This window comes from Ochotona princeps, chromosome 2 (genome assembly GCF_030435755.1).
Source record: "Ochotona princeps isolate mOchPri1 chromosome 2, mOchPri1.hap1, whole genome shotgun sequence".
Taxonomy (NCBI): Eukaryota; Metazoa; Chordata; class Mammalia; order Lagomorpha; family Ochotonidae; genus Ochotona; species Ochotona princeps.
Window position 1 is genome coordinate 41,343,266 of NC_080833.1, and position 26,053 is coordinate 41,369,318.

Below are 26,053 nucleotides of genomic sequence, written 5' to 3' on the forward strand. Positions count from 1 at the left end.
AGTTCAATCCCCACATGGCCACAGCAGGTCAGGCCAAAACAAGGAGCCAGGAGTTCCAACCAGGTCTTCCATGTGGGTGGCAGGGAGCCCAAGTGTTTGGGCCATCTTCCACTACTTCACCACGTGCAATAGCAATGAATAGGATTGGAAGTAGAGCAGCAGGTACACAAACTGGTACTCATATGGAATGTTGGTGTCATTATTGACTTAATCTGTTATGCCACAATGCCAGTCCTTCAATTATACATACGTTTTCAAAATGTCTCACATATTTATTACTGAACCAACCTGCTAGTCACAGACCCAATCCAGCATGTTCAGTTGTTCAGACAATGATGGTATCCTTAGCTTCATATGGTAAAGAAAAGATAGTTGATACAGCACAAAATATGTATTTCATCTGTTGAAGTTCAGTTCCTCATAGACCCAGCATGGTTCTTCTCCAGTGTTTCCTCTTGGAGTTTTACCTGATCTTATTACCTGTTTTCATTCGAATCCATTGGGGAATGTGATGATTTTTTGTTTCTGATTTGGCCAGGAATCTCTTGAGTCTGAAGGTCTTGTGAGAAGACATGGCAAGGAAGATTCAGAAACACTCACCATGATGGTGGAGTGGAAGAAAAAGAAGCCTTCATTTATATTTTTAAAATATGTGAAGGATGGATTGTATGGAAACTAACCTGGAACTCTATGGTAGTTCTCTAGGGGAGAAAAATTGGTGGTTTCGACCAAGGCAATGGCAATGGATATGGAGAAAGATGGACATATTTGAGATAAAGGTAGCAAAGAAGGTATTGAACCTGGTGACTAACACATTTTTTTTGACCATATCAGAATATCTGGGGGTGACCCAGTTCCACATTCCAGTCTTCTGCCAGTGAAAATCCTGGGTAGGTAATGGCTGAAGTAGCTGGTCCCAGCCATCCGTGTGGAAGAGCCAGATTAAGTTCCCTATTCCTAGTGGAGACAGACTTTAAGGTAAAAATTAGCATCTGTATCTCATTGGCTAGTGTTTTGCAGACATTTCCAATCATAGGCTATGACCTGATTCTTCAGCCACATCAGGTAATGACATGGGATAAGGGCTATGAAATCAGTGAGATTCCAGGACACTTGTTATAATTTCTTTCTCTACCCTCAAACTATTGGTATTCAATGTCCTGAACCCATTCCTGAAGGCACTCCAGGAAACTTGGTGCGCCAGCTAGGTAGGGGTTCTGGGGCTGGAGTGGGTGATGTGAATGTGAGAGTCAGTTATTTATAAGGCTGCAGTCAAAAAGCAACTGCAAACCAGACAAGCTGAGGTTATTTATAAAACTTCAAGAAACTTTGGGAGTCTGTTGCTACCATTGCCCCATTTACCTTTCATCTGGGATGATCTGAAGAGGAAACCCAAAAGAATCTGACAGAGGTGAGCTCAAATGATGCTACTGGTGGATGACCAGGTCCATTAACTTTCCCAAGGCCATGTTCTTCATCTGTCAAAATGGATTAGTAATATTTTAGAAGCAGCACCTCCTTCAGGCTGCAGGTGCTTTGCAAAAAGAGATCATCATTTTTATCTGTATTAGCCATGCTAGAACCATAGCAGCTACTCAGAATAGATGAATTTCTTTGTAAGGGTGATCCAAGGCTCAATCTTGGCTCCATTACTTATGTACTCCCAGAACAATTATGATATATCTACCCATTCTTCCCCTGCCCCTTGAAAAATAGGAACAGGACAAGATCTTCTCTATACTCCTGTCCAAAGTCTTTACCCAATGGGTATCAGACTATTCAGCACATTCTCCCCCATTGCTGTTCTTAGAAGTTAATAATGCTACAGATTGAGAGACAAGAATCACGTATCACTTTGTATTTACAGACAGATACACATTGAAAACAGATTCTGTGAATCACTACAATACTGCATCACACTTTTGGCCTACTTTTGCCTCTTTTGAGGACAAGGGTTTTTGTTTAACCTTGTTTCAGTTGGATTCGTGTAGGAAGAGGAAATCCAGGACAAATTGCCACTGATGCACACTGTCTGCAGCTTGAGCGGTGGTGGTTAATTGCGCTATTGCCGTGACTGATGAACCTTGTGTGTAATCAGCTGGAAGCTCTTGCCTTCCACTTAGCAGAAATGAGGTCACAGAACAGGGCTGGGGGATTGCTGGGTAGCAAACAGGTCTGATTGTTGCCTGTTAGGACAGTTTGCCACTGTCACATTTAACTGTGAATTCCAGCTGTTATGAAGAGACTTGCTCCCTGGAACTGGCTCCAGATTTTAAAGAACTTGACATTTTTTAAGCAAAAGCATCAGCCTTTGTTTGGACACTGAGTAAGAAAAACAAGATTATTGAATATATATACTAAAATATCAAGGGGTCCTGAGGATGTTGGTCTGAAATCCTGGTACTAGGTAGATGGGTGCTATTGCCCAGAAAAAAAAACAACAATTGACGAAGAAATCATGCAACTTCACAGCACAAGCAGCACAACAAGAACCCCTGGCTTGTGAGAGGACTATATTCTTCCATGGTTAGAGATGTTAACCAAGCCACGGTGCTGCAACATAGCAATGGCTCTCAGGACTGCCTGCACTCCAGCAAAGGATTGCCTGACAGAAGCAGATACAGGGAAAGCTGGCACTTGGCCTTGACTGGTACTGAGCATATTTTGCCTAGGCCCACGGGACCTGGTTGTCTCTGAGACTGACCCTCCTTTCCTAAGCATTAAACATCTGTTACCTCAGGTTGGTCGAGGTGGATAAGCAATTTGTTAATGGCTCAGACACATAAGTCTTAATCTCCTTAGACTTGAAATCTGATGGTCCTGGGATTGTTTAAAAGCATCCTAACATGATTTTAAAGCTGTGTGCTTTTGGGCCAATCTCTTAACCTCTCTGGATCATAGTTTGTCTATGAGAGATGCAATATGAGAGGCGGCTGAGAACACAGACCATGGAGCCTGCCACCTGGGTTTAAGCCCCAGCTTCACTATTGACTCATGATATGATCTTACGTGAGTTAGACTTTCTTGGTACCTTGGTTTCCTTATCTTTAAATAAGGTTGAGGATGGTGCGTCGCTCACAAAGAGGCTGGAAAGATAAATGAGTTAATTCATGCGAAGTGCTTGGAACAAGGTCTGGTGTAGAGAGCATGACACCTCTGTCACTGAAATACCAACAGGATGGTAATCTTGCTCTTTGAGCCTCTTCAGATCAAGTGAAATAGTGAAGATGATAAAAGGATCACAGAGCTGTTAGCGTCTGGAGGGACCTGAAAGAACATCCATATGAGCCCCTTTGCATTGTGGATAGGAAATCAGGACTCAGAGGAAGCAGTACCTGGCCCACAGCCACCTGAGAGTGTGCAGGTCTCCCAATTCCAAGTCCAAAAACTGGGTCCCACGCACTGTACCTGAGACAGCAGCATCTCCACAGGGCTGACTCTTGATTGTTCTTTTTTATTTGGTCATCAGATTTGTTGCTAGTTAACATGCTTTCCTAGGAACTGGATCTGAATTTGAGGTGTATGTTAGTGTTAAGGTGAAGGAGGCTGGGGATTCCAGTCATGGTGGAGAAGCAAGATTTTTCAGGAACCATTGCCAGTCCCTTGTCATTATTTCAGCTGAAACCCAAACAATGTGCCTGTATCCAAGAAAGCTTAGACTGCTGAGATAATTCTTTCTGGTTTGCTGGTAACTTTTGGCCTTCGGGTGTTCCACTAAAGGGCTTCCACCAGGAGTGCTTTCACACAGGCTCTTGGGTCTTACTCTCAGGAGAATGGGCATTGACATTTCCAAGTTTAGTTTCCCAATTGTCTCAGGGTCATGCCTCCTGAGATTCTGCTTTCAATCACATCTCCAAGATGGACTGCTCAGGAGTAGCTGAAAGATGGGCTGAAGGAAAGGGGCAGGCAGGAAGGAAAATGCTATCAAAAATAGCAGGTAAGATTGCTGAGGTTTTTGACCCCAGATAAAGGGCAGTTCTCAGAACTCTGAGCTCAAACCATCTAAAGGTGCCATGACTCACAGGGAGCAGAGACTGTGAAGTCTCCATCAGAGGAGACAATATAAATGGGATGGGAACAAATTTCAGCGAGAAGCAAGGCAAACTTTCTGACTATGAGAGCTGCCCACGGAGCACGTGAACTGAAGTTGTCTCCTGCCTCTTCCTGGAAGATGTGTTTACAAAAGAGGGGATCTGGGTGTGAGGCCTGCCAGCTGGCTGTCAGAGACAAGAAGCTGAGAACTGACCAGCCAAACTCACCAGGTCGGATCCCACCGACTCTAGAATTTTCAGTCTGGGAGATGAAGAACCAGAGGCATTCCCAGCAGCTAGAAAGCAGAAGTTCACAAACTAGAGCCCTATGTCTTTGGCCCATATTTCTTTCTTTGCTCACTGGTTTGCCCTTTCACAGAGTAGAGGACCTCTGACATTTTGCAGGGATAATCTTTTTCCTTTAAGCGTGTTTCTGACTCAGCCTTTGCTCTTTGAGCATCCTATGAGAACTGGAGCTCTCAAGAGATTAGCTCTGGCCTTGTCACCACAGCAACTGCCCAAGCCCTGTGGGCATCAGTGGTAACCGGCTGGTGCTTTGAGAGTCAAGGCTTGACTTAGGCTAAGAGGCAGCCACCTGGGGAGCCTGACCTGAAACAAGCTTGTCTGTGCTTTAGTTTTCGCCAATAGGATTAGCTGCATAGGTCGGCCTCATTTGACACATCTGACTAGTCCCAGAAAACTCTGTGTGTGTGTGTGCGTGTGTGTGGTGTGTGTGTGTGTGTGTGTGTAGTGTGTCGTGTGTGTGTGTGTAGTGTGTAGTGTGTGTGTGTGTGTGAGACAGAGAGAGAGAGAGAGAGAGAGAGAGAGAGAGAGAAAGAAATATTGATCAAGGGAGGAAATCTTAATTTTCAAGGTTGAAAAGATAGCAGCTTTGCAAGCAACCACAGGGAATCCCATATGTAAACCAGAAAATATTCTTTTGTGAAGCAAGACTGGGGTTACGTATTTGGGATGGGGCCAGCTGCAGAGTCCTCTTGGGAACAAAGCAAAGAACAGCAGCAACAGAGCTTACATGGGGCTAGGAGTGGACAGCATGGACTTGGGAGCAGCGGTGGGAGTGCAGAGCAGTTGAGGGATGCATAGGGAGGGTGGGCTTTGCCTAGCATGAGCAGTTTTGCTGTAGCAGTGGTGGGGTGTCTGTCAGGCGCGTGTTCTTAGAGGTGCCCAGTATGGAGGGATCTGCGTCCATCGAATCAGACATCTTGTCACAAATGGCATCTACTAGGCGCTCAAAGACCTGTCTCACGTTGATATTCTCCTTGGCACTGGCTTCAAAGAAGTCAAATCCTGGAGAAAGAAAGAGGAGACAGAGGTAAGGTTTTTTTCCCCATCTCTTCAGCTGGACATTGTCATGTCTCCAGCATTCTGGAACAAAGCCAGATGGTCAGTTCAAATGTATATATTTGAAAGGCAGAGAGGGAGAGACAGAAATCTTTCATCTTCTGGTTCATGCTCCAAATGGCAGATTTCCCATATGTGCCACAATGGCCTAAGCTGGGCAGGTACAGAGTCAGGAGCTTCTTCCAGGTCTCCCACATGGGTAGCAGGGACCCAAGCACTTGGGTCATTATCCAGTGCTTTCCTAGGTGCATTAGCAGGGAGCTAGATCAGAAGTGGTGCAGCCGGGACATAAACTAGTTGGTGCCACCCCCATAAGGCAGGAGTTTTCAAGTCAGACAGATCCTAGTTCTACCACTGAAAGCTGCTAAACTGGGAAAATTCATTATTTTCTTTATAGATCAATTTTTTGGGGTTTGTAAATGTTGATCATTTTACCTAGCTCACAGAGGTACTAAATAAGAAGATGCTGATAAAGTGTAGAGGTCATGCCTGATACAGGGTTGGGATGGGGGTGTCTTTAAGTATTGGCCAAAAGAGTGAATACATAAACATGTGCACAGCATTTCAAGTTGCCAAAGCATTCTCTCACTTATCAGTGCAATGCCCTGGGGAAAGGAGTATCAACTCCTCTCCATGTCACTGTGGCGGAGAGAAGTAAATTGGCTTGCCTAAGACAAGTAAAGGTACCAAGATGGCAAGTCTGGATTTTGGACTTTAAGATTTTTTTTCTTTATTTACTTATTTGGAAAGCAGAGGGATAGAAACACACACACACACAGAGAGAGAAGAATAGAGAGAGAGAGAGAGAGAGAGAGAGAGAGAAGGAGAGAGAGAGAGAAAGATCGCCCCTCTGTTGGTTTATTTCCCAAAATGCCAGGGCTGGACCAAATTGAAACCATGAGCACTTGGAACCCTGTCCAGTGGTGGCAGGGGGCCAATCACTTGAGCCATTATCTGCTGCCTTCCAGGATGCATTAGCAAGAAGATGGATTGGGAGTGGAAGTGCTAGTACTCCAACTGGAACTCCAATGTGCTGGGATGGGGACCTCCTAAGGGGTGGGCTATCTGCTGGTTCTGGACTTATGAGCAGGAATTTTTCTCCTCTTTCCCCTGTCTTCCATCAACCCTGGCCTGACCAGCCAGGTCTGGGCTGTGGTAGGTATCCCAGGCTCCACACTGACACAATGAACTTTTATTTGCTCCCACTGGCCTATCTCCACCCAGTGAGATTCCTGCTTCCTGACCATTACTGAAATTATCCTACACATGGCTCTCTTCATTCACAAACCCAATGAAAAGGTCCAGGAAAAATTGCACCTGATGTGTGTTATATTTTTGTCTTCTGTTTCGTATTTGAGATCCTTAATGATCCTGTCTGTGACAATAGACAGAACTTGGTTGTCCAAAGAGACACAAGCAAATTCAAAATGGTTACTTCCCACCAGGAATCTTGACCACTGTTGACAGCTCTTAGAAGCATGAACTGCCCTCTGTCATGTTCCTAAGCCAACTATTCCCTTTGTCCACTGTCCTCTTTCTCTGTAGTTAGCCTGAAAAGCCTTCCCCTGGCCCACACCCCCACTATTTCGCTCCTTCTTTTCCTTTATGCTCCTTGCATTTTCTTCTTGGCACCCTTAGTATCCATTGAGCATCTACGCTATGCCAGACACCACACTGGGAGCCTTAACAAACGTCATCTTATTCAATCTTCATGGCAGTCTGTTGGGTAAATACCATCATCTCCAACTTAAAAATGAAATAACAAAGGCTCCAAAAGACTGTATAACTCACATAAGATCGTGTGACTATGTTAGTGAAAATTTGGTTTGGCCCTGGATTTGCCTGGCTCCAGAGTCCACACACAGTCCTCCATTTCACGCTGCATCCTTTCCCCTGGCTATATCCTTGTCTTCCTTTACAGGTCTTTTCAGCCTCCTTTGATTTCATCTGACTACACGCATGTCTGAATCTGGCAAGTCACTTCACATTTCCCCATCACTTAGCCTCTCTGAATCTCAGACTCTTCATTTGTCAAGTAGGAGTAACAGCGGTGTCTTCCTGTTGGGAGCAATTGGGAGGATTGAGCCAGATGATGAATAAATTGCTGTCCACCAGCTGCCTATTATAATGACTGTGCCTATCTGCTCTTTTTTTTTTTTTTTTTAATCTGGCTCCTCTCAGCTCTTCATCTTTCTCCGTCTTTCATCATCTTCTCCCACACAGGAGGGAGTGCCTCTCTCCCGCCTGCCTTCTCCTTATTATTCCACCAACCACAGACAGTGCCACAGCAAAGCTCTTTTTCTCCTGACCCTGCCAGTTCGAGGATGCTCACAGATCCTATCGGCCCACCCTCTGGTTTTCTTATGGCCCATTTCCCAGCCTGAGCAAGGTAAGCTGCAGAAGTGCCTGCTCGTTGTGGATATGTGAGGCAGCTCTGGCTCCTCAGCCTCAGGCCGCCAAAACCAGTTGGCTTCAGTGAGTTTTTCTTTAATTGAATATCACACACACACACACACACACACACACACACTGTCTGCCAGATTTCTTCTGAGGAATTGGCGTTGAGGATAGGACATGCTAAATTGTGCAGGAGGGCAATGACAAGAGCCAGGGAGACTGAGATTTGAATGTGTCTCTTCAGTCACCAGCTCTGTGACCTAAGGCAAGCTACCTAATCACTTTCAGCCTCCATTTTCTCATCTGTACAAGGAAGAGAATGCTACCTACCTTCTAGGGTGTGAATGCAAATTAAATGCACAAAAGCATGTGGAGTGATTGGTATATGGTATATGTGATTATTCCCTTTCCCATATGTTCTCAACCCACCACAGATTTCAACTTCTTTGTCTCCTCATTGTCTCCAAGGGCTTTCAGGGGAAAGCTGTTTTTTCTTCATTGTGCAGGGTCAATCAATAAACCAAGTTTTTATTGAACCTTGACTTCATGCCAGGTCTTGTTTACTGTCGGGAACACAAGGGGTTCAAACCTAGTTGTGTGTAAGACACACCAATAAGAGCATCAGTCCCTCACAACTGCAAGTCCTTAATGGTTCACAAACACAAGTTTCAAGCCATCCTTAAACCTGGTTTGGTAGCTAAGATATCTGTGTCTCATTTCAAATTGCCTGGGTTCAATTCCAGGCTCTAGCTCCTGGTGCCAGCATTCTTGTTAAGGTGCACTCTGAGAAGTTTTAGGCAATGGTTTAGACAGTTGGATTTGTGTTATCCCTGGGGAAGATGTGACTTGAGTACCTAGTTCTTGGCTCTAACTTAGCCCTAGCTGTTGCAGCATTTGTGAAGTGAACCAAGAGATAGGAACTCTGTTCTCTCTCTCATTCGCTCGCTGCTCACTACTCACTTCTCTTTCTTTCTCTCTGTCTCTTTCTCTATATTTTGAATAATTTTTTAAAAAGTGGTTTTAGAAACAGTAACAGCCACAGCCTTGTCAAACAGGTGAAACCAAGACAGTGGGTCACGTTTTGTGATTTGCAGATAGGGAAACCAAAGCTCAAGGATTCCTTATGCCTCTTGTCTCACTTTCAGTTGGACCAGGGACAGGAAGTTCTACAACATTCTAATCCAAATAGAACCAACTAGAGACCATGTGGGAATGCAAGAAAAGCGGAGCGTGGCAGGAGGGGAAAGGGGGAAGAAGCTTCCTAAAGCTAGTGGGGACTGTGAGCCTTTAAAATCAGAACTGAGCAAAAACTCTCTCACCTAGTCAAATTCTCATTTCTAGGACTCAACTTAGATGCGAGTTCTTCATGTTCTTCTATGCTGCCATATCATTCATTACTCTATGTGGCAGAAGTCCATTTGACAAGAGCTGGAGTTGTGGTATAGCACAATAAGCTGATGCTGGCATCCTGTATCAGAGTGCCAGTTCAAGCCCTGACTACTCTGCATCTGATTCAGCTCCCTACACCAGGGAAGGAGGTGAAAGGTTCTAGTATACCTGGGCTCCTGCCACCCAGACAGGAGACCCAGATGGAGTTTCTGGCTTTAGCCTGTCCCATCCCCAGGCCCCAGCTGTTGAGGCCTTCTCGGGAATGAAGTAGAAGATGGAAGCTCGTGCTCTCTTTCTCTTTTTCTCTCATCTTTCAAAAAAACAAATAAATCCTTAAAAAGAGCATTCGATTGATAAAGATTGTGTCATTCATCTGAGCTCTAGGTCCAGCCAAGGAATAGTTGGTTACTTGGTGAATGAAGGAGGTAGGAAATGAATGGGGAGAGTGTGGCTAAGGGGATGCAGACAGCAAAGGTGATGAAAGCTCAGCAAGCATGGTGGACCCTCGGCTGGGCACTAGAGACCTGGGGATGAATCAGACACAATTCCTACCTTTGAGCGGCTCCTAGTCAAGTGTGATGGATATAAGGACAACACTACAGAGCGATAAGTGCTCAAGTGGGAGGAAGCCAGAGGAGGGACCTGACTCTGGGGGCCAAGAAGGATTTCTCAGAGAAGTTGATGCCCCAGCAGGTATCAGACAGGATTGTGAGTGTGTGTGTGTGAGCACAAGCACCCCAGCATCCAATGCAACTAACACAGCATGAGCACAGCCAAGAGGCCAACAAACAGCCTTGCTTAATACTAGAAGGATTGGAACCATTAGTTATCATTACAACAGAAAACCCAATGTTATGAGTCACCAAGAGGCCAGAGAGTATATATACCATGCCAAGCAGATGCCTTCATCATTATCTCAAAGGTCCTCAAAGGGTAAGAACTCTGATTCAAGTTACCAGGCTGTGGGTCTAGTTCACAGATCTCTTCTGCTTAACAGAACAACCCAAGGCACTGCCACCCAATTACTGTCAGGCTCTCAGATGGCTCTTCATTAGCGGGCCCATGTGGTAACCTTTTCTTCAGGTTCATTAATCAGGATTCTTAGGATCTGAGAACCCAGTGAGGGCAGGACGATGACAACCAATTAAGCAGACTAGCCCCTAGTCCTTTCTTGCCTCTAATTGGTTTCATAACAGTGGGATTTCTGCTGTCTGTCATGGGGCCCAATTCTTTCCTGAATCTCCAAGATGATCCTTGACCCCCAAATGATCCTGTTTACCTATCCTGCCCAAAAGCATCTGTCACAGACTCACAGAATGCGCCCACACTACCAGCCTCAGATTTGGATGGACCTCAGTTTGTAAACTTCTGATCAGCTCAACTCACCTCTCCTTATCCCCACATTGCTCTTAGAACATTTATTATTCAGCGTTACATTCAAATCCCTTCTCCATTCTGCTCTGACACCTCCTCACTTCATCATTTATCAACACCTAGCTCACTGCCTCTAGGTCACTGATGAGTTTAGCGATGGATTCATGTCTTCCTTTCCACCCAGGCTTTGCATCGTTCTCAGAATTTTGAGTGTCATATGGACAAGCCATCCTGCACCCTGGCCTCTTAATTTCTTGACCATCTAATTTCCAGTGAGCCTCTCTTTTATTTTGCATCATCTATGCCCCTGACTTCTATCTTGAACTGTTTAGACTTGGATCTGTGCCATGGGAACTGAAACTGGTCTGATTAAATCCAGCCGCCAGGGCTTACCACTCAAGACACTGTGTGTCCTGACCTTTATCTGCTTCTCCAGTGCTATCCTCTGACTCACAGCATGCTCCAGAAATATCAATGGCTTCTCATTTTTGTACATTCATCCATGCCATTACTCTCTAACTCCTATTCTTAATCATTTTCATTACACACATGTAGAGTCACTGATTTTTTTATTTTTTATTTTTATTGGAAAGGCGGATATATATAGAGGAGGAGAGACAGAGAGGAAGATCTTCCATCCGATGATTCACTCCCCAAGTGAGCCGCAACGGCTGGTGCGAGCCGATCCGATGCCAGGAACCTGGAACCTGCTCCAGGTCTCCCACAAGGGTGCAGGAACCCAAGGCTTTGGGATGTCCTCAACTGCTTTCCGCTTTCCCAGGCCACAAGCAGGGAGCTGGATGGGAAGTGGAGCTGCCGGGGTTAGAACCAGCACCTATATGGGATCCCGGGGCTTTCAAGGCGAGGACTTTAGCCGCTAGGCCACGCCGCCGGGCCCAAGTCACTGATTTTTAAAAAAGATTTACTTGTTTGTTTGAAAGGTAGCATTACAGAGAGATGGAAAGAGATCTTTCATCTGCTGGTTCACTCCCACATGGGTGCAATGGCCGTGGTTGGGTCAAACTAAAGCCAGGAGCTTGGAGTGCCATGCAGGACTCTCATGTGGGTGCAGGGCACCTAACACTTGGGACATCTTGCAATGCCTTCTCAGGAACATTAGCAGGGAGCTGGATTGGAAGTGGAGCAGCTGGGACATGAACTGGTGTTCATATGGGATGCCAGTGTGCAAGCAGATGATTAACCTGATGTACCAGAAGGGCCTCTGGAGTCACAGAGCTGCCCCTTCCTCTGCCCCAACACTGTTTCCACTGCTCAGAGCACACCACATACCTCTCCCTTGTGTTCTCATGGCATACTGCATGGTTATTTTGGTCAGATTACATCTATGAAAATGGCAGCTATTTTTAAGCATTTAATTCAGAGGGAATTTGTAAATCAACAATGGAAAAATTGAAGCAAAACAGAATAGTGAAGAAACTCAGAGATTAACAGCAGCAAGAACCAAACAACAACAACAACAGTTACTACAGCCAAAGGAAGCTGGGATCATAGGAGCAGAGTCAGAGAAGAGGAGCAGACCTGGATAGGGTAGGGGTGGACATCCACACGTCTCCCTTTTCCCCACATTCACCCACCTATAAGTATCTCTCCATGGCTAAGCCAAATCAGAAGCCTCTGTCTATGGAGCTTGGGAGACACAGTGCGCAAAGATCACTTTCCCAGAGCAAGTTGCAAGAGAGAGAAAGAGTATGCAACTTGAGGGCAAGATGCCCATTCCCCTCTGTGTCCCCAGGACCCACCGTGTATCAGTGACCATGGCAAACTGTCACTGACATTTGCAAGAGATTTTACATATCCTCCTATAGCCAACTGGTTTGCGATGCCTCTTTGAGGGGAAAATACATGTCCATACTCCAGGCAGCTGTCATATGTATGGCTCAAGCCCCACAGACACTCTAACAGGATGGGTGTGGCTTAGCCATCTGAGTTTGAAGACTCAAGAAGTAGAGTCACATCTAACTTGCAGCTCATGAGGAAAATTACAGAAAACTCACCTTTATTGTCTGAGCTTCTGTCTCAAATTGTGTGTCACCAAGTCATCATCTAAAGAAATCTTAGTGTTGAAGTTGGAAATTTGCAAGTAACAAAACCAAGGCAGGCTTTTGGAAAAACATCTTTGGCTGACAGAAAGGGAGCATTAGAATCTTGGTTCAGGGCCCGGCGGTGTGGCCTAGCGGCTGAAGTCCTCGCGGCTGAAGTCCTTGCCTTGAACGCCCCGGGATCCCATATGGGCGCCGGTTCTAATCCCAGCAGCTCCACTTTCCATCCAGCTCCCTGCTTGTGGCCTGGGAAAGCAGTTGAGGACGGCCCAATGCATTGGGACACTGCACCCGCGTGGCAGACCTGGAAGAGGTTCCTGGTTCCTGGCTTCGGATCGGCGCGCACTGGCCCGTGGCGGCTCACTTGGGGAGTGAATCATCGGATGGAAGATCTTCCTCTCTATCTCTCCTCTCTGTATATCTGACTTTGTAATAAAATAAATAAATCTTTAAGAAAAAGAATCTTGGTTCAAAAAGTCTTAGTTTGAGTATTGGGATTGCCATCTATTACTTATATTGCTTAGAAATATTCATAATCTCAATAAAAAAGATACAGAAGTGTTATCCAACTCATTGAACATAAGAAATCTTGGATATTTTGGCTTCAGCTTCATGATCAGTAAAATCACTGATTTGCTATATTGATCATAATGTATTACTGTGCAGTAACAAAATTAATGTACTACTATATGGATGATAAAGCTACTTTATATGCAACATCACAAGAGAATTGTGACAGCACAATGGGGATTGTAAGTCACTGTTAGTCACTCTCAGTACAAATTGAGGGTTTTGTTTCTCTACAACCAGGCTTGATGATGCAGCATCAAGATGCATTCATCTCAACACAAAAAATGTTCTTTTTTTTAATAGCTGAGTAGTATTCCATGGAGTAGATGAACCATAGCTTTCCTTTTTTTTTGTTTGTTTATTTTATTTTTTTATTCATTGATTACATTGTATTATGTGATACAGTTTTGTTGGAACTGGGAATTGGATAAGAAAGCTATGGTTCATCTACTCCATGGAATACTACTCAGCTGTTAAAAAAACCAAAATGCAGTTCTTTGTGGCCAAATGGGCCAAACTGGAAACCATAATGCTAAGGGAAATGAGCCAATCCCAAAAGGTTAAATACCACATGTTTGCCTTAATTTAAGATGATATGATGTTATGTATAACATGTTATGTTATGTATGTTATATGTTGTGTATAAACTAAAATTGAAATGTCAATGAGGTGGTCACAGAAGGTGGTTAAGAACTTGCATTTACTTTTAACATATTGGTTACTCATTACTATGTCAATTAATTCCATAATGATGTAAATTTTTGCTGATGGTATGTTGGAGCTTTTAATTGATCGGGATGATACTCTGCTGGCTCTGTCTTCAGACCAGAAAGGGTATACCTAAGAAGCCGTTGAACTTGACTGGACAATAAGATGCTGGACTCTATGTTTGGTATATACTTGCAATGGGGGAATCTCAACTGAACTTGAACTGTGGTTATGCAACAAGGTCACCATGGTGGGAGGGTTTGGGGAGGGGTGGAAAGAATCCAAGTACCTATGAAACTGTGTCACATAATACAATGTAATTAGTGAATTAAAAATTAAAAAAGATTAAAAAAAATGTTCTTGACCATATCAAATAAAGCAGTATATAAGGTTCTGAGTTATGAGCAAGAAAACGTGTGAACTAATACCATGTAATCAAAGTTATGTAGAGTTAAACAAATGGTCACCATGGCTTAGCTGATTCAAAGCCAGGAGCCAGGAGTTTCTTCTGGGTCTCCCACATGGGTGCAGGGTCCCAAGGACGTAGGCTATTTTTTGCTACCTTCCCAGGCCACAAGTAGAGAGCTGGATGGGAGGCAGAGGAGCTAGAGTACAAACTGGTGCCTGTACGGGATACCAGCACTACTGGGTGGAGGATTAACTCAAGATGTTCCTGTGCTGGTCCATATTTTCCATTTTGTTCTTTCTGGGCTCTGGCTAGAGTTTATCTCCTGTCAGATCCAGGAAAGCAACCAGGAGCTCCTCCCTTATTTTATGTTGTTGTTGAATTTAGAATATTCTATATGTTTTTATTTACTTTTTGGCATGCAGAGCTACTTATTTAATAAGTATAATGTATAGTATAAGTTATATACATATATATAAATTTTTGATGATGTTTACATAGTTGATTAGGATGAGAAAAGTCAAGGACTGTGGAAAGCAGATGAGACCATTGTTTCCAAATTTTCTTTTTCTTTTTTCTGTGTCTTGGGGAAGGCAAGTGGAAAAGCTATACCTAGCCTCCAAACCGCCTCAGTACCCAGGGATGGGGAACAGCCACCCGATGTCATCCTAGGTTCCCTGATGTAGAACATGCTCTGAGAGTTCTGCTTGGATGGTTTCAATAATTCTGAAATGCTGTTGATATCACCAATCCAAGGATGAGGAAATCCTTCCAAGGTCCAACATAGTCCATCTCAGAGTCTCCAATCACCCAGATATTTGCTGCCAGTGCTTGACTGGCGTAGTTGACCAATTTGTTCTATCCTCCCTCCTTCGCACTGGTACCAGATGTCCTTTGCAAGCCCCAGTGGACTGCCATATCCTCCATGTGCATCTGGGGATGCCATGCAAAGCTCCTTCTGAGCCACTGAGGAGGCCCAGTTCTGACACATGTACTCCATGGTCAGACCACAGATCCCGCGATCTTCCCCATGGTTGCAGTTCTGAGTCCAGCAGTTTACTGGGAGACCCTTTCTGAGGGAATGTAGAGACCCTAGAATGCCATGGTCCCTAGAATCCCTGAAACTACCCTCCCTCCCCAAGATGTATCTGCCTCAGCATCTCATCGCCCTCACTCAAGTCCCATGAACTTGGAGGGTACAGAAGGCCTGCTGCTACTCATGGCTTCAACAAATACTAGTCACTGGCCAGGAGAATAGTCTTGGCCAAATGTGCTGAAAAAAGCTAAAGAGAAGTGAATCCTCAGGAGGATCCCATAAAGCAGAGAACGGCTATGCTGCTTGGCAAGCGCACCACTGACAATGACTTACCACACCTAAGGCAGCTGGGGGAGGGGGAGGAAGGGGGAACGTCCTTTCTCATGATGCTTGATCTGATGATATCCTCGCAAAATTCTGAACATGGTCTGTAAGAGCCTGTGTGATCTAACAGCTGCCTCCCATCATCTCGCACTCCTCACCCCTTGAGGACTTTATCCCTGCTGTGAGGCCTTCTTTCCTCTCCATGAAGGTTTCAAACTCTGACTTATACTTGGACCATTCTTGATGTGAGACACTACCCTGTCCCAATCTTCACTTTCTGTCTGGCTAACTTTTTCTCATCCTTTAGCTTTTAGCTTTTTCTTTTCAAAATATTTATTTATTTTTATTAGAAAGGCAAATTTACAGAGAGGAGAGACAGAGAAAGATCTTCCATCTGCTATACTCCCCAAATGGTTGCAATGGATGGAGCAGAGTTACCCCTAAGCCAGAAGCCAGAAGCCAGGAGCCAGGAAACACAAGTTTCTTCCAGGTCTCCCACATGGGTGCAGGGGGCCAAGGCTTTGGGCCATCCTCCACTGCTTTCCCAGGTCATAAGCAGGGAGCCAGATAAGAAGCAGAGTAGCTGGGACACAAGCTGGTGCCCATGTGGGGTACTGGCGCTTGGAGATGGAAGATTAGGCAGTTGAGCCACCACTCTGGCCCCCACAGTTTTCACTTAAAAAAATTGTTTAGGGTCCCGGAGCAATAGCGTAGTGGTTAAAGTCTTCGCCTTGAACTTGCCAGGATCCCATATGGGCGCCGGTTCTAATCCCGGCAGCCCCACTTCCCATCCAGCTCCCTGCCTGTACCTGGGAAAGCAGTCAAGGAAAACCCAAAGCCTCGGGACCCTGCACCCGCATGGGAGGCCCAGAAGAGGCTCCTGACTTCGGATTGACTCAGCTCCAGCTGTTGCAGCTGCTTGGGAAGTGAACCATTGGAGGGAAGATCTTTCTCTCTGTCTCTCCTCTCTGTGTATCTGCCTTTCCAATAAAATTTAATAAATCTTTAAAAAAAATAGTTTATTTTCACTTGTTTGGTAGAGAAACAGAGACAGAGTTCTTTCATTCCTTGGTTTTTCTCTCCATGCCAAAGCCAGGAATCCAAAACTCAATCTGGATCTTCCACTTGAGTGTGAGGGATCCAAACACTTGAGCTATCACCTGCTGCCTCCCAAGATGTGTCCTTGGATCACAAGCAGAGCTGGCCTTGAACCCTGGGTCTCTGACACAGAACATAGGCATACCGAGAGGACTCCACCGTACCAAACACCAGCCCTTAGTTCTCAGCTTAAATACTACTTTCTCAAAAGACATTGACTCGGGCCTGGCACAGTAGCCTAGTAGCTAAAGTTCTCACCTTGCATGCACCAGGACCCCATATGTGTGCCAGTTCTTATCCCGGCTGCCCCACTTCCTTTTTAGCTCCCTGCTTGTGGCCTGGGAAGACAGTAGAGGACAGACCAAAGCCTTGGGACTCTGCACCTGTGTGGAAGACCTGGAAGAAGTTTCTGGCTCCTGGCTTCAGATCAGCTCAGCTCCATTGCAGTCACTTGGGGAGTGAACCAGTGGACGGAAAATCTTTGTCTCCTTCTCTCTGTAAATTTGACTTTCCAATAAAAATAAATAAATCTTTAAAGAAAAAAGACATTGACTCTCCAGTCTACCATTGGGCTTTCTTTTTCTTTATAGCATCATGGTGGATGAGTCTATCATTGGTCTGCCTACCACTCCTTCCTTTGGGGAACTACTATTTTAAGTGGTTATGGTTATGGTTATTGTGAGCTATAAGTGACAATAATTGCCTCCTCCAGCTGCTGGAATGGGCATGTGACTCATGGGTGATTCATCACTATATCCCCCAAGATTGTTACATGGTAACCAAGAGAGAGGCCCCCCTTCTTTTTGCAGAAGCTGAGTAAATATGAATTTGAAGCTGCCATCTAAGGCTTACTTCTAGTGTAGCATCTGGTTATGGAAGAGGCTGAGGGGTAAGGAAAGCTGAGAAACAGAAAGCACAATTGAGTCTTGGGTTCAGTGGACTTTCCATTGACCAGAAGAAATAAATCTACTTTTTAAGCTAAAGGTGGAGTAACACCAGTTCTAACTTAAGCAGGACTTACCATGATTTTAACATCTTGATTAAGATATCATACAACTCACCCAATCACTCAATTATTGATTATATGTTTATTTGTATAGGTATTGGTATAATAATACCCTTTCCCATGATAATAAAGATTACATTAGTTCCACGACAATAAAGAAAGATTACAATTTGTTTGAACATTGTTAATTATAGCCTAAGGGCCAGCACAGAACCTGGCTCAGAGTATGTGCTCAATAAACATTTTTAAATGAATAAGTGAAGTGTCTGAATAAATATCACCCCCCCCCATGCTGGGGTCTTGGGATGATAAACAAATCAGACATAATCCCTGCTCTCAAGGGCTAGGAAAGAGATAAATCTATGTACAGGTAAATTCTGGCAAACAGAGGAAAGCTCAGGAAGTAGTGTAGGCAGAGTTCGGTTACCTTCCTGCCTACATCTGACCAACCCATTAAAGCCTTCTTCAAGTGCTTCCCCAAACCCTATGCTAAGAATTCATCTTACTTCTGTATCTGTTCCTACATACATTTAATAGATCCATATGGACTATGCCACATCCTAACTGCATAGCCATGGGCAAGTGACTTTACTTCTCTGAACCTAATTTTTTTTTTTTTCAGAGTGTTGAAATGCTTTTAGAACCTACACAGAGAAAACGCAGAATTAATACTAAACATTTCATATAATGTCTCGTTCAGTAAATATCAGATCTCAACGATCATATTTGCTGTCTAACGAGGTTAACTGTTGAGGAGCACAGACCACTGCTTGGATTCCAGTCTCGACTTTACCCTTGTGCTTGGGATGCGTCCTTGAGCAAGTTAGGCAACCTATCTTTTTTCATCTGTAAAAATTTATATCTCAAAAACATGGAGAAAAAATACTTATTTTGGAGAGTTTTAAGAGGATTAAACTAAATGAGTTATACTTTAAAACACTCAGAATAGTGCCTGATACCTGAAGCACCTAATAAATGTTTAACCAACTTATGCTTTAAAAGTCTTATTTAGGAAGGCTTAGCTAGCTAATCCTCTACCTAAAATACTTCTGTCTGGGCAACACTATTCCAGGCTCACACTACCCAGTGGTTAGTACTGTTCTCCTGCCTGGAACATTCTTGCCTCTCTTCCTTGCAGGGCTGACTCTATTTGTCCTCAACACTCCAAAAGGGCATCATGTTTCAAACCCCCACTGTATTAGGTGCTTCCTGTGAGCTCCTGCAACCCAGTACACACCTCTATCATAACCACAATTATTGGGCTATTACTGTTAGCATCTGCTTTTTCATTGACTCAACCCTCTTCAGACCAGGGAACATATCCTATTTCACTGCACAGTATCTGCTGCATATAGGAGGTATCTAGGAATTCTTTGCTGCATAATAAAACACAATAGCCTAAAACTTGACATACTAAAAATTAATCTCAAGACTTTTTTTTCTTTTGGCAGTGTCAGACCATATGCTCAGCACTGTGGGTACAAGACTCATTTCCTGTCTTCCAGGAGCTTTCAGAAAGCCAGCAAGTGATTGAGTATGCCCAAGTGTGATGGTTACTGTGACTGTTGCACGTATAGGTACATTAAATGTGAGTATAATGCAAAGAGCTTCAGGGGGCCAGGAAGGAGTGGAGCTTGAGCTGCTTTGAAAGCTGAGTGGGGGGCTCACCAGCTGGAAGCAGGTAAAGAAGAGGAGGAGATAAGAGCATCCCAAATACATTGCATCCCAGTGCAGGGAGAATGCTGGGGGTCTGCCTAAGGATTATGGGCTGAAGGCAGAAAAGGGATGGGCTGAAGTTCTCCACATGTAGGTGTCACCACCTGCTTATTCTCCTCTGAACTGAATAGAGACACATTCAGAAGCCCGAGAACCACTGTGATAAGGATAAACAGTGAGATCCAAGATGGCCCAACCTCCCTATATATTAAGCAGCTTAATATCTAGTCCAGGTCACTTTAGGGAATAGGAGAGAAAGAAGTGTAGGACACACACAGTCAGAATACACACAATACAAATATATACAATACACAAGTATTGGAGAGTATGACTTTACGTTCTACTTCTCAATCCTTACATCAGCTAGAGTGCAAGAAATATTGGGGAGATGGGCTAAAAGCTGGCAATCCATCTACTCCTCTAGAGAAAGATTTCAAACTTTCTGTAGACATGACATTCTTTCTTTAAGGCAATTTTATACTATATTCTAATACTTAAAAACTACTATTTTAAGAAAAGGTGCATACGTGTTCTGTTACAGGGCCACTGAGACATGCCTGGCCACCTAGACTTCAGGTGGTCAAAATGGAGGTCAAAATGCTTTCACTTTGGGAGAAGTCAGAGTACCACTGAGTTGCACACTTGAACCACACACTTTTGTTCCTTCATGCAATTACTTTTGTTGTGAATTGTGTTTAGTGTTAAGTGTCAGTCAGCACTGAAAGTGCAAGAAACATCTGAGCACACCCAGTACTGCTGTTGCTAGAAAGATAAGAGCCTGCTCTACTGTTGGCAATGAAGAGCAAAGCTTTGCTAGAAAAACGGGTTTATTTTTTACGTTAAGGACACTCTGAACCCATGTAACTGATGATGTTTCACTCTTTGCAATGCTAGGTAAGAAGCTCAAAGCAATATTCTGGCCCAGTTATTGCAAATGCCCAAGAATATATGACATACGCATTCATTTTACCCTGGCTTCCTCATATTTTCCTTCCACCCTTGCTTTCTGTTAGCTCCAGGTTTCTTGTTTTTCCTTTATTGCTGTATTAGAATGATTTTTATAAGAAATGTCAAAGCCTTTGTGGAAGGATTTGATTTTAAAAAGTTTACAAATTTCAAATATACCTGTATGTTTCATATATGAAATATTTACATATTATAAATAATGTATTACCCAAAGTTCATGAACATAAAACCCATTTGTACATCACACAAATATAAAACAATATACATGGAACTCGTAGATACATAATTCACCATCACAACACAACCTAATGTCACAAACACACTTGTCCCTCTGTCCTACTGTCAAGTACACATACACAAACGCACAAGCACACACACAGGTCATGCACATACCAAGCTGTTCTGCAAGGAGCTGGCCCTTCTCAGTAGGAACAACCCTCTCTTCCTCCATGTCACACTTGTTCCCAACAAGAATAACCTGGGCATTGTCCCAGGAGTAGGTCTTTATCTGGGTAGCCCTAAAAGGAGACAAAGAGAACCGTCAAAAATCAGAACAAAACTCATAGGTACATTACATACACACAAAATAAGATGTTAATGGCTGCTGGGTTAAGGAGAGGATTAATCCAATCATGGTATCTGCCGGTGGAGCCTTTGGGAGATGATTGGATTAGGTTGCTGAGGCAGAGCCCCAAGACTGCATCATGACAGCATTGTAAGAACAGACCACATAGAAGGTAGACAGAGAGTAGTTTCAATCAAGATCAGGTTGTTGTTGGAGGAGTCATCACCAGGTGTTAAAGTCATTGCACTTCTGAGGCGAACTGAACAGAGGCTGATGGAGAAGGGGAAGGAACTGAAGGCCATCGGGGAATGAGCAGTGTGGAGACAAAGAGCTAACTGTTCTCTGGTTGGTATGGGAGAGAGAGGAAGAAGAGAGGGAAGAAAAAAAAGCACAACTGGAGAGAGTGAGCAGAAGAGGAGAGAAATCAAAGGAGGGAAACAGTGGTCCTAGGAAGAAGGAGAGATTAAGGGATAGGGAGACAGCATGAAGAAGAGGATAACCAAAAGGCAGAAAAAGGCAATACAGGCCCCATGAATGACAGCTACACCAAAGGCACCTTGGACAACTGGTCAGGACAAGGGACTTCAGCAGGCAGCCTGTGAGGTCACTGTGAGCTCAAGGCTCCAAGTCAAAGTATCACACAGACACAGAAACTGTTCCTTGGGACAAGGGAGGGCCTCCAAGAGCAAGTGTTGTGGAATGTGAACCGCCAGCCCCTAAGCTGAAAGCAACCGATGAACAAGGGTTCAGGTGTTGGACTTGGATTTCCAGTGTGCTGGTGTAAAGAGGCAGGGCCTTGGACAGGTGGAGCTGGTGGGAGGTCATGGATAGGTGTTCTGGTACGGAGGTTAGTTCTTGTGAGAAGGTTGTTACACAAGAGCAAACACTGGCCCCTGACCAGCTTCTCTCTGGCTTCCTGTCTTTTTATACAATTTCTCCCTCCTGCATGTACTCCCGCCATGATGTGACACAGTCAGGGGACTCTTACAAAGCCAGCACCATACTGTTTAGCCTTTCAGCCTCCAACACTGAGATAAAAAGGACGCTTTTAAGTATCAGACCTTGGGTATTTCATTACAGTAACAGAAAACACCTGATACAGCAGCTGTGGGCAAAAGGAAGCAAAAGATCAGTCTGGTGCTGAGCAGTGCTGGTGTTGTGCGTCTGCCTTGCCCAGTCTGTCCAGCCTATGTCTTCCTGAGCACAGGAGCTATATCTGATTCAACAAGGTTTCATAGTGCATGGCGGAGACTAACACAAGTTACTTTGCTGAATGAATGCAAAAATCTCATACCAGTCTTGGACAGCATTGAAAGACTCCTCATTGGTGATATCATACATCAGAATGAAGCCCATGGCTCCACGGTAATAGGCTGTGGTGATGGTCCGGTACCGCTCCTGTCCAGCTGTATCCTGGGTGGGAAAAGGAAAGAAGAGTCATCCTCTTTGAAAGTCTGCTCTCATTTCTAAAGAACCCCAAGACAATTAACAAATGATGCAAGGAATATTTACGGAACACCTATTTTGTGTCTCATATTGTGCTTGTTGACTATAATGAAACAATTTGAAACCTCTATTGGAATAAGAACATAATGAAAATACCAATATAAAAGATCAATAACAGGCATGAACAATTCACAGAAGAAATGTAAATGAATAATTACTGTAATTTAAAAAGTTTCAATCTTGTTTTTAAATAACAGTTCCCATTATAGATGAATAGGCAATGGAATGTACAACTTCACAACTTGTTTATGGGTGTGGAACTTGGTTCAACCTTCTGGAAATTAGTTTGAAAGTTGCAAGAGCATTAAAATGTCATACTATTTGACCCAAAATTTTTGATAAACATTTTTCCCTAAAAATAGAAAATCAGATAAGTGTTAATGAACAAAAATGTTTTTTACAGCTTTATTTAGAGTGAATAAGTTTCAACAACTTACATATTCAGCAAAAGGAGAAAGGTTGAAATGTAAAAAGTTTGTTAGTTTATGAATGTAAGACTATCTAATGACATAGGAGCTTTTGTGTGATATAATGTAACTATATGTGCAGAGAAGTAAACTGAAAGAAATACATTAAATTGTTAGTAAAGATTATATCTGAATGAGATGCTAGGATTAATGAAATTTCTAGTTTCTCTATATGTTTTTATTTTCTCTACAATGACCAGATATTACTCGTATATAAGGAGAAACAAACATGTTTTTAAAGATCTTTTTGGAAGGCAGAGTTTCAGAGAGATCTTGCATCCACTGTTTTATTTCCTGATTGCAACAGCTTGGGTAGGGTAAGTCCAAAGCCAGGAGCCAAGAGCTTCCTTTGGGTATCCCACATAGATACAGGGACCCAAGCGCTTGGACCATCTTCCACCGCCTGCTCAGACACATTAACAGAGAACTAGATCAGAAATGGAACAGGCAGGACTTGAACCACTACCTGTATGGGTTGACAGCATCCTACCTGCTACACCTTACCTCAATACCAGACCCAGAGAAATAAATTTTTTTTTCCCAAAAATGACTGAGACAATTTTTGATCTGTTCACAAATGTCCACAGTGTAGGGGACCAACCACATGTCTTCGCTGCATCCTTTTTAGAATGCCGAGTGCTTAAGAGTATGTTTAAAATATCTCATCTAAAGTTTCTCGAATCTCTGTGATTCAGTGTCACTAGCACTTACATTTTACACCTGAAAGTGTATAAACTGCAGAAAAAGTTCACTTTTTCAAGATCACAAAACTGTTCAAGATCACAAAACTGTTCAAGGCACATAACCATTCTGCATCAATCAGTGAGGCATAACAAAACAACAAGAACGATAGTAGCTATGGAATGCCAGTATTTGTAAAAACATCGCACCTATTATCCAGAAACTATAGCAAAACCCTGTGAAGGATATGTTGCTACTCTTATTTTGCAGATGAGGAAACTGAGCATAAGTAAGTGTCAGAACTAGGATTTGAATCAAATCGGTCTGATTCCTATTACCACTATAATATTCTGCCTTGGTCAAGGACCATGCTTTGTGTCGTGTAAATTGGAACAAGCACCACTGAGGATCTCAGGAAGCCACAGTAGAAGAGCAGAAGTGGCAGACTGATAGCCAGCACTGTGAGGCAGCGTGCCATCAGCCTCAGGGATACAGTGCACAGAGGATGTGTCACACAAGTTCAGGAAAGAGGAACTTGGTAGCTTGGGATTGTTACTGGAAGATGCCAAAGCAGGGTCAGTGCGTCAATTAGGATAATCTTGGTTCTTCAGTAAAAAGCAACCCCCAAATCTCAAAAGGTTAAGCCAGGTTTTATTTTTCAGTATTGCTCCATAGTCATTAAAGGTTGCCTCAGAGCTATACTTTCTGTCTTAATGATTCCAAAATAAAGACTGACAGAGCAGTTACCAGTAGAAAAGGTATGTGTCATATGCTGGCTCTTAAAACTTATTTTTAATTTTCCATTTCACCAGCCAAAGGCAGCCCAATACACACACCCAATTTCCAAGTGGTACGAAAGTACAATTGTATAACATGCCCAGAAGGAGAACCAGAATCTAGTAGACAGTACATTGATTCCCATACATGGAACCTGCTTTTAACCTAGAAACATCGCCTAAAGGGGTGCTTATTTGATAATACAAAGAAGATAATAAAGATCTTTTTTTAAAAAGAGGTTTCTGGGTACTGTGGCATAGCATGAAAAGCTATGGATTGGGCCCGGCGGCATGGCCTAGCGGCTAAAGTCCTCACTTTGAAAACCCCGGGATCCCATATGGGCGCCGGTTCTAATCCCGCCAGCTCCACTTCCCATCCAGCTCCCTGCTTGTGGCCTGGGAAAGCAGTCGAGGACGGCCCAAAGCTTTGGGACACTGCACCCGCGTGGGAGACCCGGAAGAGGTTCCAGGTTCCCGGCATCGGATTGGCGCGCACCGGCATGTTGCGGCTCACTTGGGGAGTGAAACATCGGACGGAAGATCTTCTCTGTCTCTCCTCTTCTCTTCTCTGTATATCCAGCTTTCCAATAACAATAAAATCTTAAAAAAAAAAAAAAAAAAAAAAAGAAAGAAAGAAAGAAAAGCTATGGATTGTGGCTTCAGCTTCCCATATGGGCACCAGTTCAAGTCCCAGCTGTTCCATTTCCCATCTAGCTCCATGCCAACGGCTTAGGAAAAGCAGCAGTAGAACACCGAAGTTTTTGGGCCCCTACACCCACGTTAGAGACCCAGAGTTGTTCCTGGCTCCTGGCTGCAGCCTGGCCCCTCTCTGGCCATTGCCACCATTTGGAGAGTAAACTAGCAGATAGAAGATCTTTTTCTCTGTGTATGTCACTCTTTCCCTCTGTAATGCTGTCTTTTAAGTAAATAAAAACGTCTCTAACAACAACAACAAAGAGTAAGCAGAGAAGTGAAGGAAACATATTTTGGCAGAAAATAGACCTTTTACTAGTGACTCTTTCAGAGAATTTAAGAGACAGTAGGAAACAGGTGGGTGATGAAGCTAGAAAGAGCTTCAAGTACTGAGAGGCGGGACATGGGCTTTTTCTTTCAGGATCAGAGACTTCGGATCAGGAGAGTCACATAATTAGATGTGAGTTTAGAAAGACCACACCAGGAACAGCAGGGAGAGAGAACTTGGAAGGAGATGGAAGAAAGGAAGGGAGGCTAGAAAAACCTTTGCTCTGGTGGGACCCAATAAAGCTTTGAACCCGAACAGTGGCAGCATGCGGAGAGTAGCAGCAGATTCAAGAAGCATTCAAGATGTGAAATTATGAAACAAGACGACAGATGAGTGCAATGTGAGAAATCAAACATAACAGTCACATTTCTCTTGTGGTTCGGCATCTCCATATCTGCTGCAATTCAGCTCTGGCCTGGATCTGCGTACCCTTACTCAGTAAAGCCAAACCTGCATTAATGTCCTATCCCTTCTTGAAGAATACATTCATCACCATCTCCTAACCATTGAGCAGGGTCCCTGAGCACCTTACACATCATATCAGAGTATTCATTCTGAATACGTACCAGCTTATCAGAATATTCATTCTGATCA

General features: G+C 43.8%; 1 protein-coding gene and 1 pseudogene across 1 annotated transcript in view; both read right to left on the reverse strand.

Moving 5' to 3' along the window:
- Window positions 1–418: 418 nt before the first annotated feature.
- On the reverse strand, window positions 419–574 carry LOC105942043 (large ribosomal subunit protein eL39-like; annotated as a pseudogene).
- A 4,318-nt stretch (window positions 575–4,892) lies between these two features.
- Window positions 4,893–26,053, reverse strand: part of RAB3B (RAB3B, member RAS oncogene family) — a 68,019-nt gene continuing 46,858 nt past the window's right edge. The window contains exons 3-5 of the mRNA XM_012928014.2: window positions 22,303–22,421; window positions 20,837–20,961; window positions 4,893–5,339 (exon numbers count right to left, since the gene is read on the reverse strand). Of these exons, the coding sequence (XP_012783468.1) occupies window positions 5,152–5,339; window positions 20,837–20,961; window positions 22,303–22,421 (432 nt within the window). The 3' untranslated portion in view covers window positions 4,893–5,151. The remainder of the gene's footprint in view (window positions 5,340–20,836; window positions 20,962–22,302; window positions 22,422–26,053) is intronic.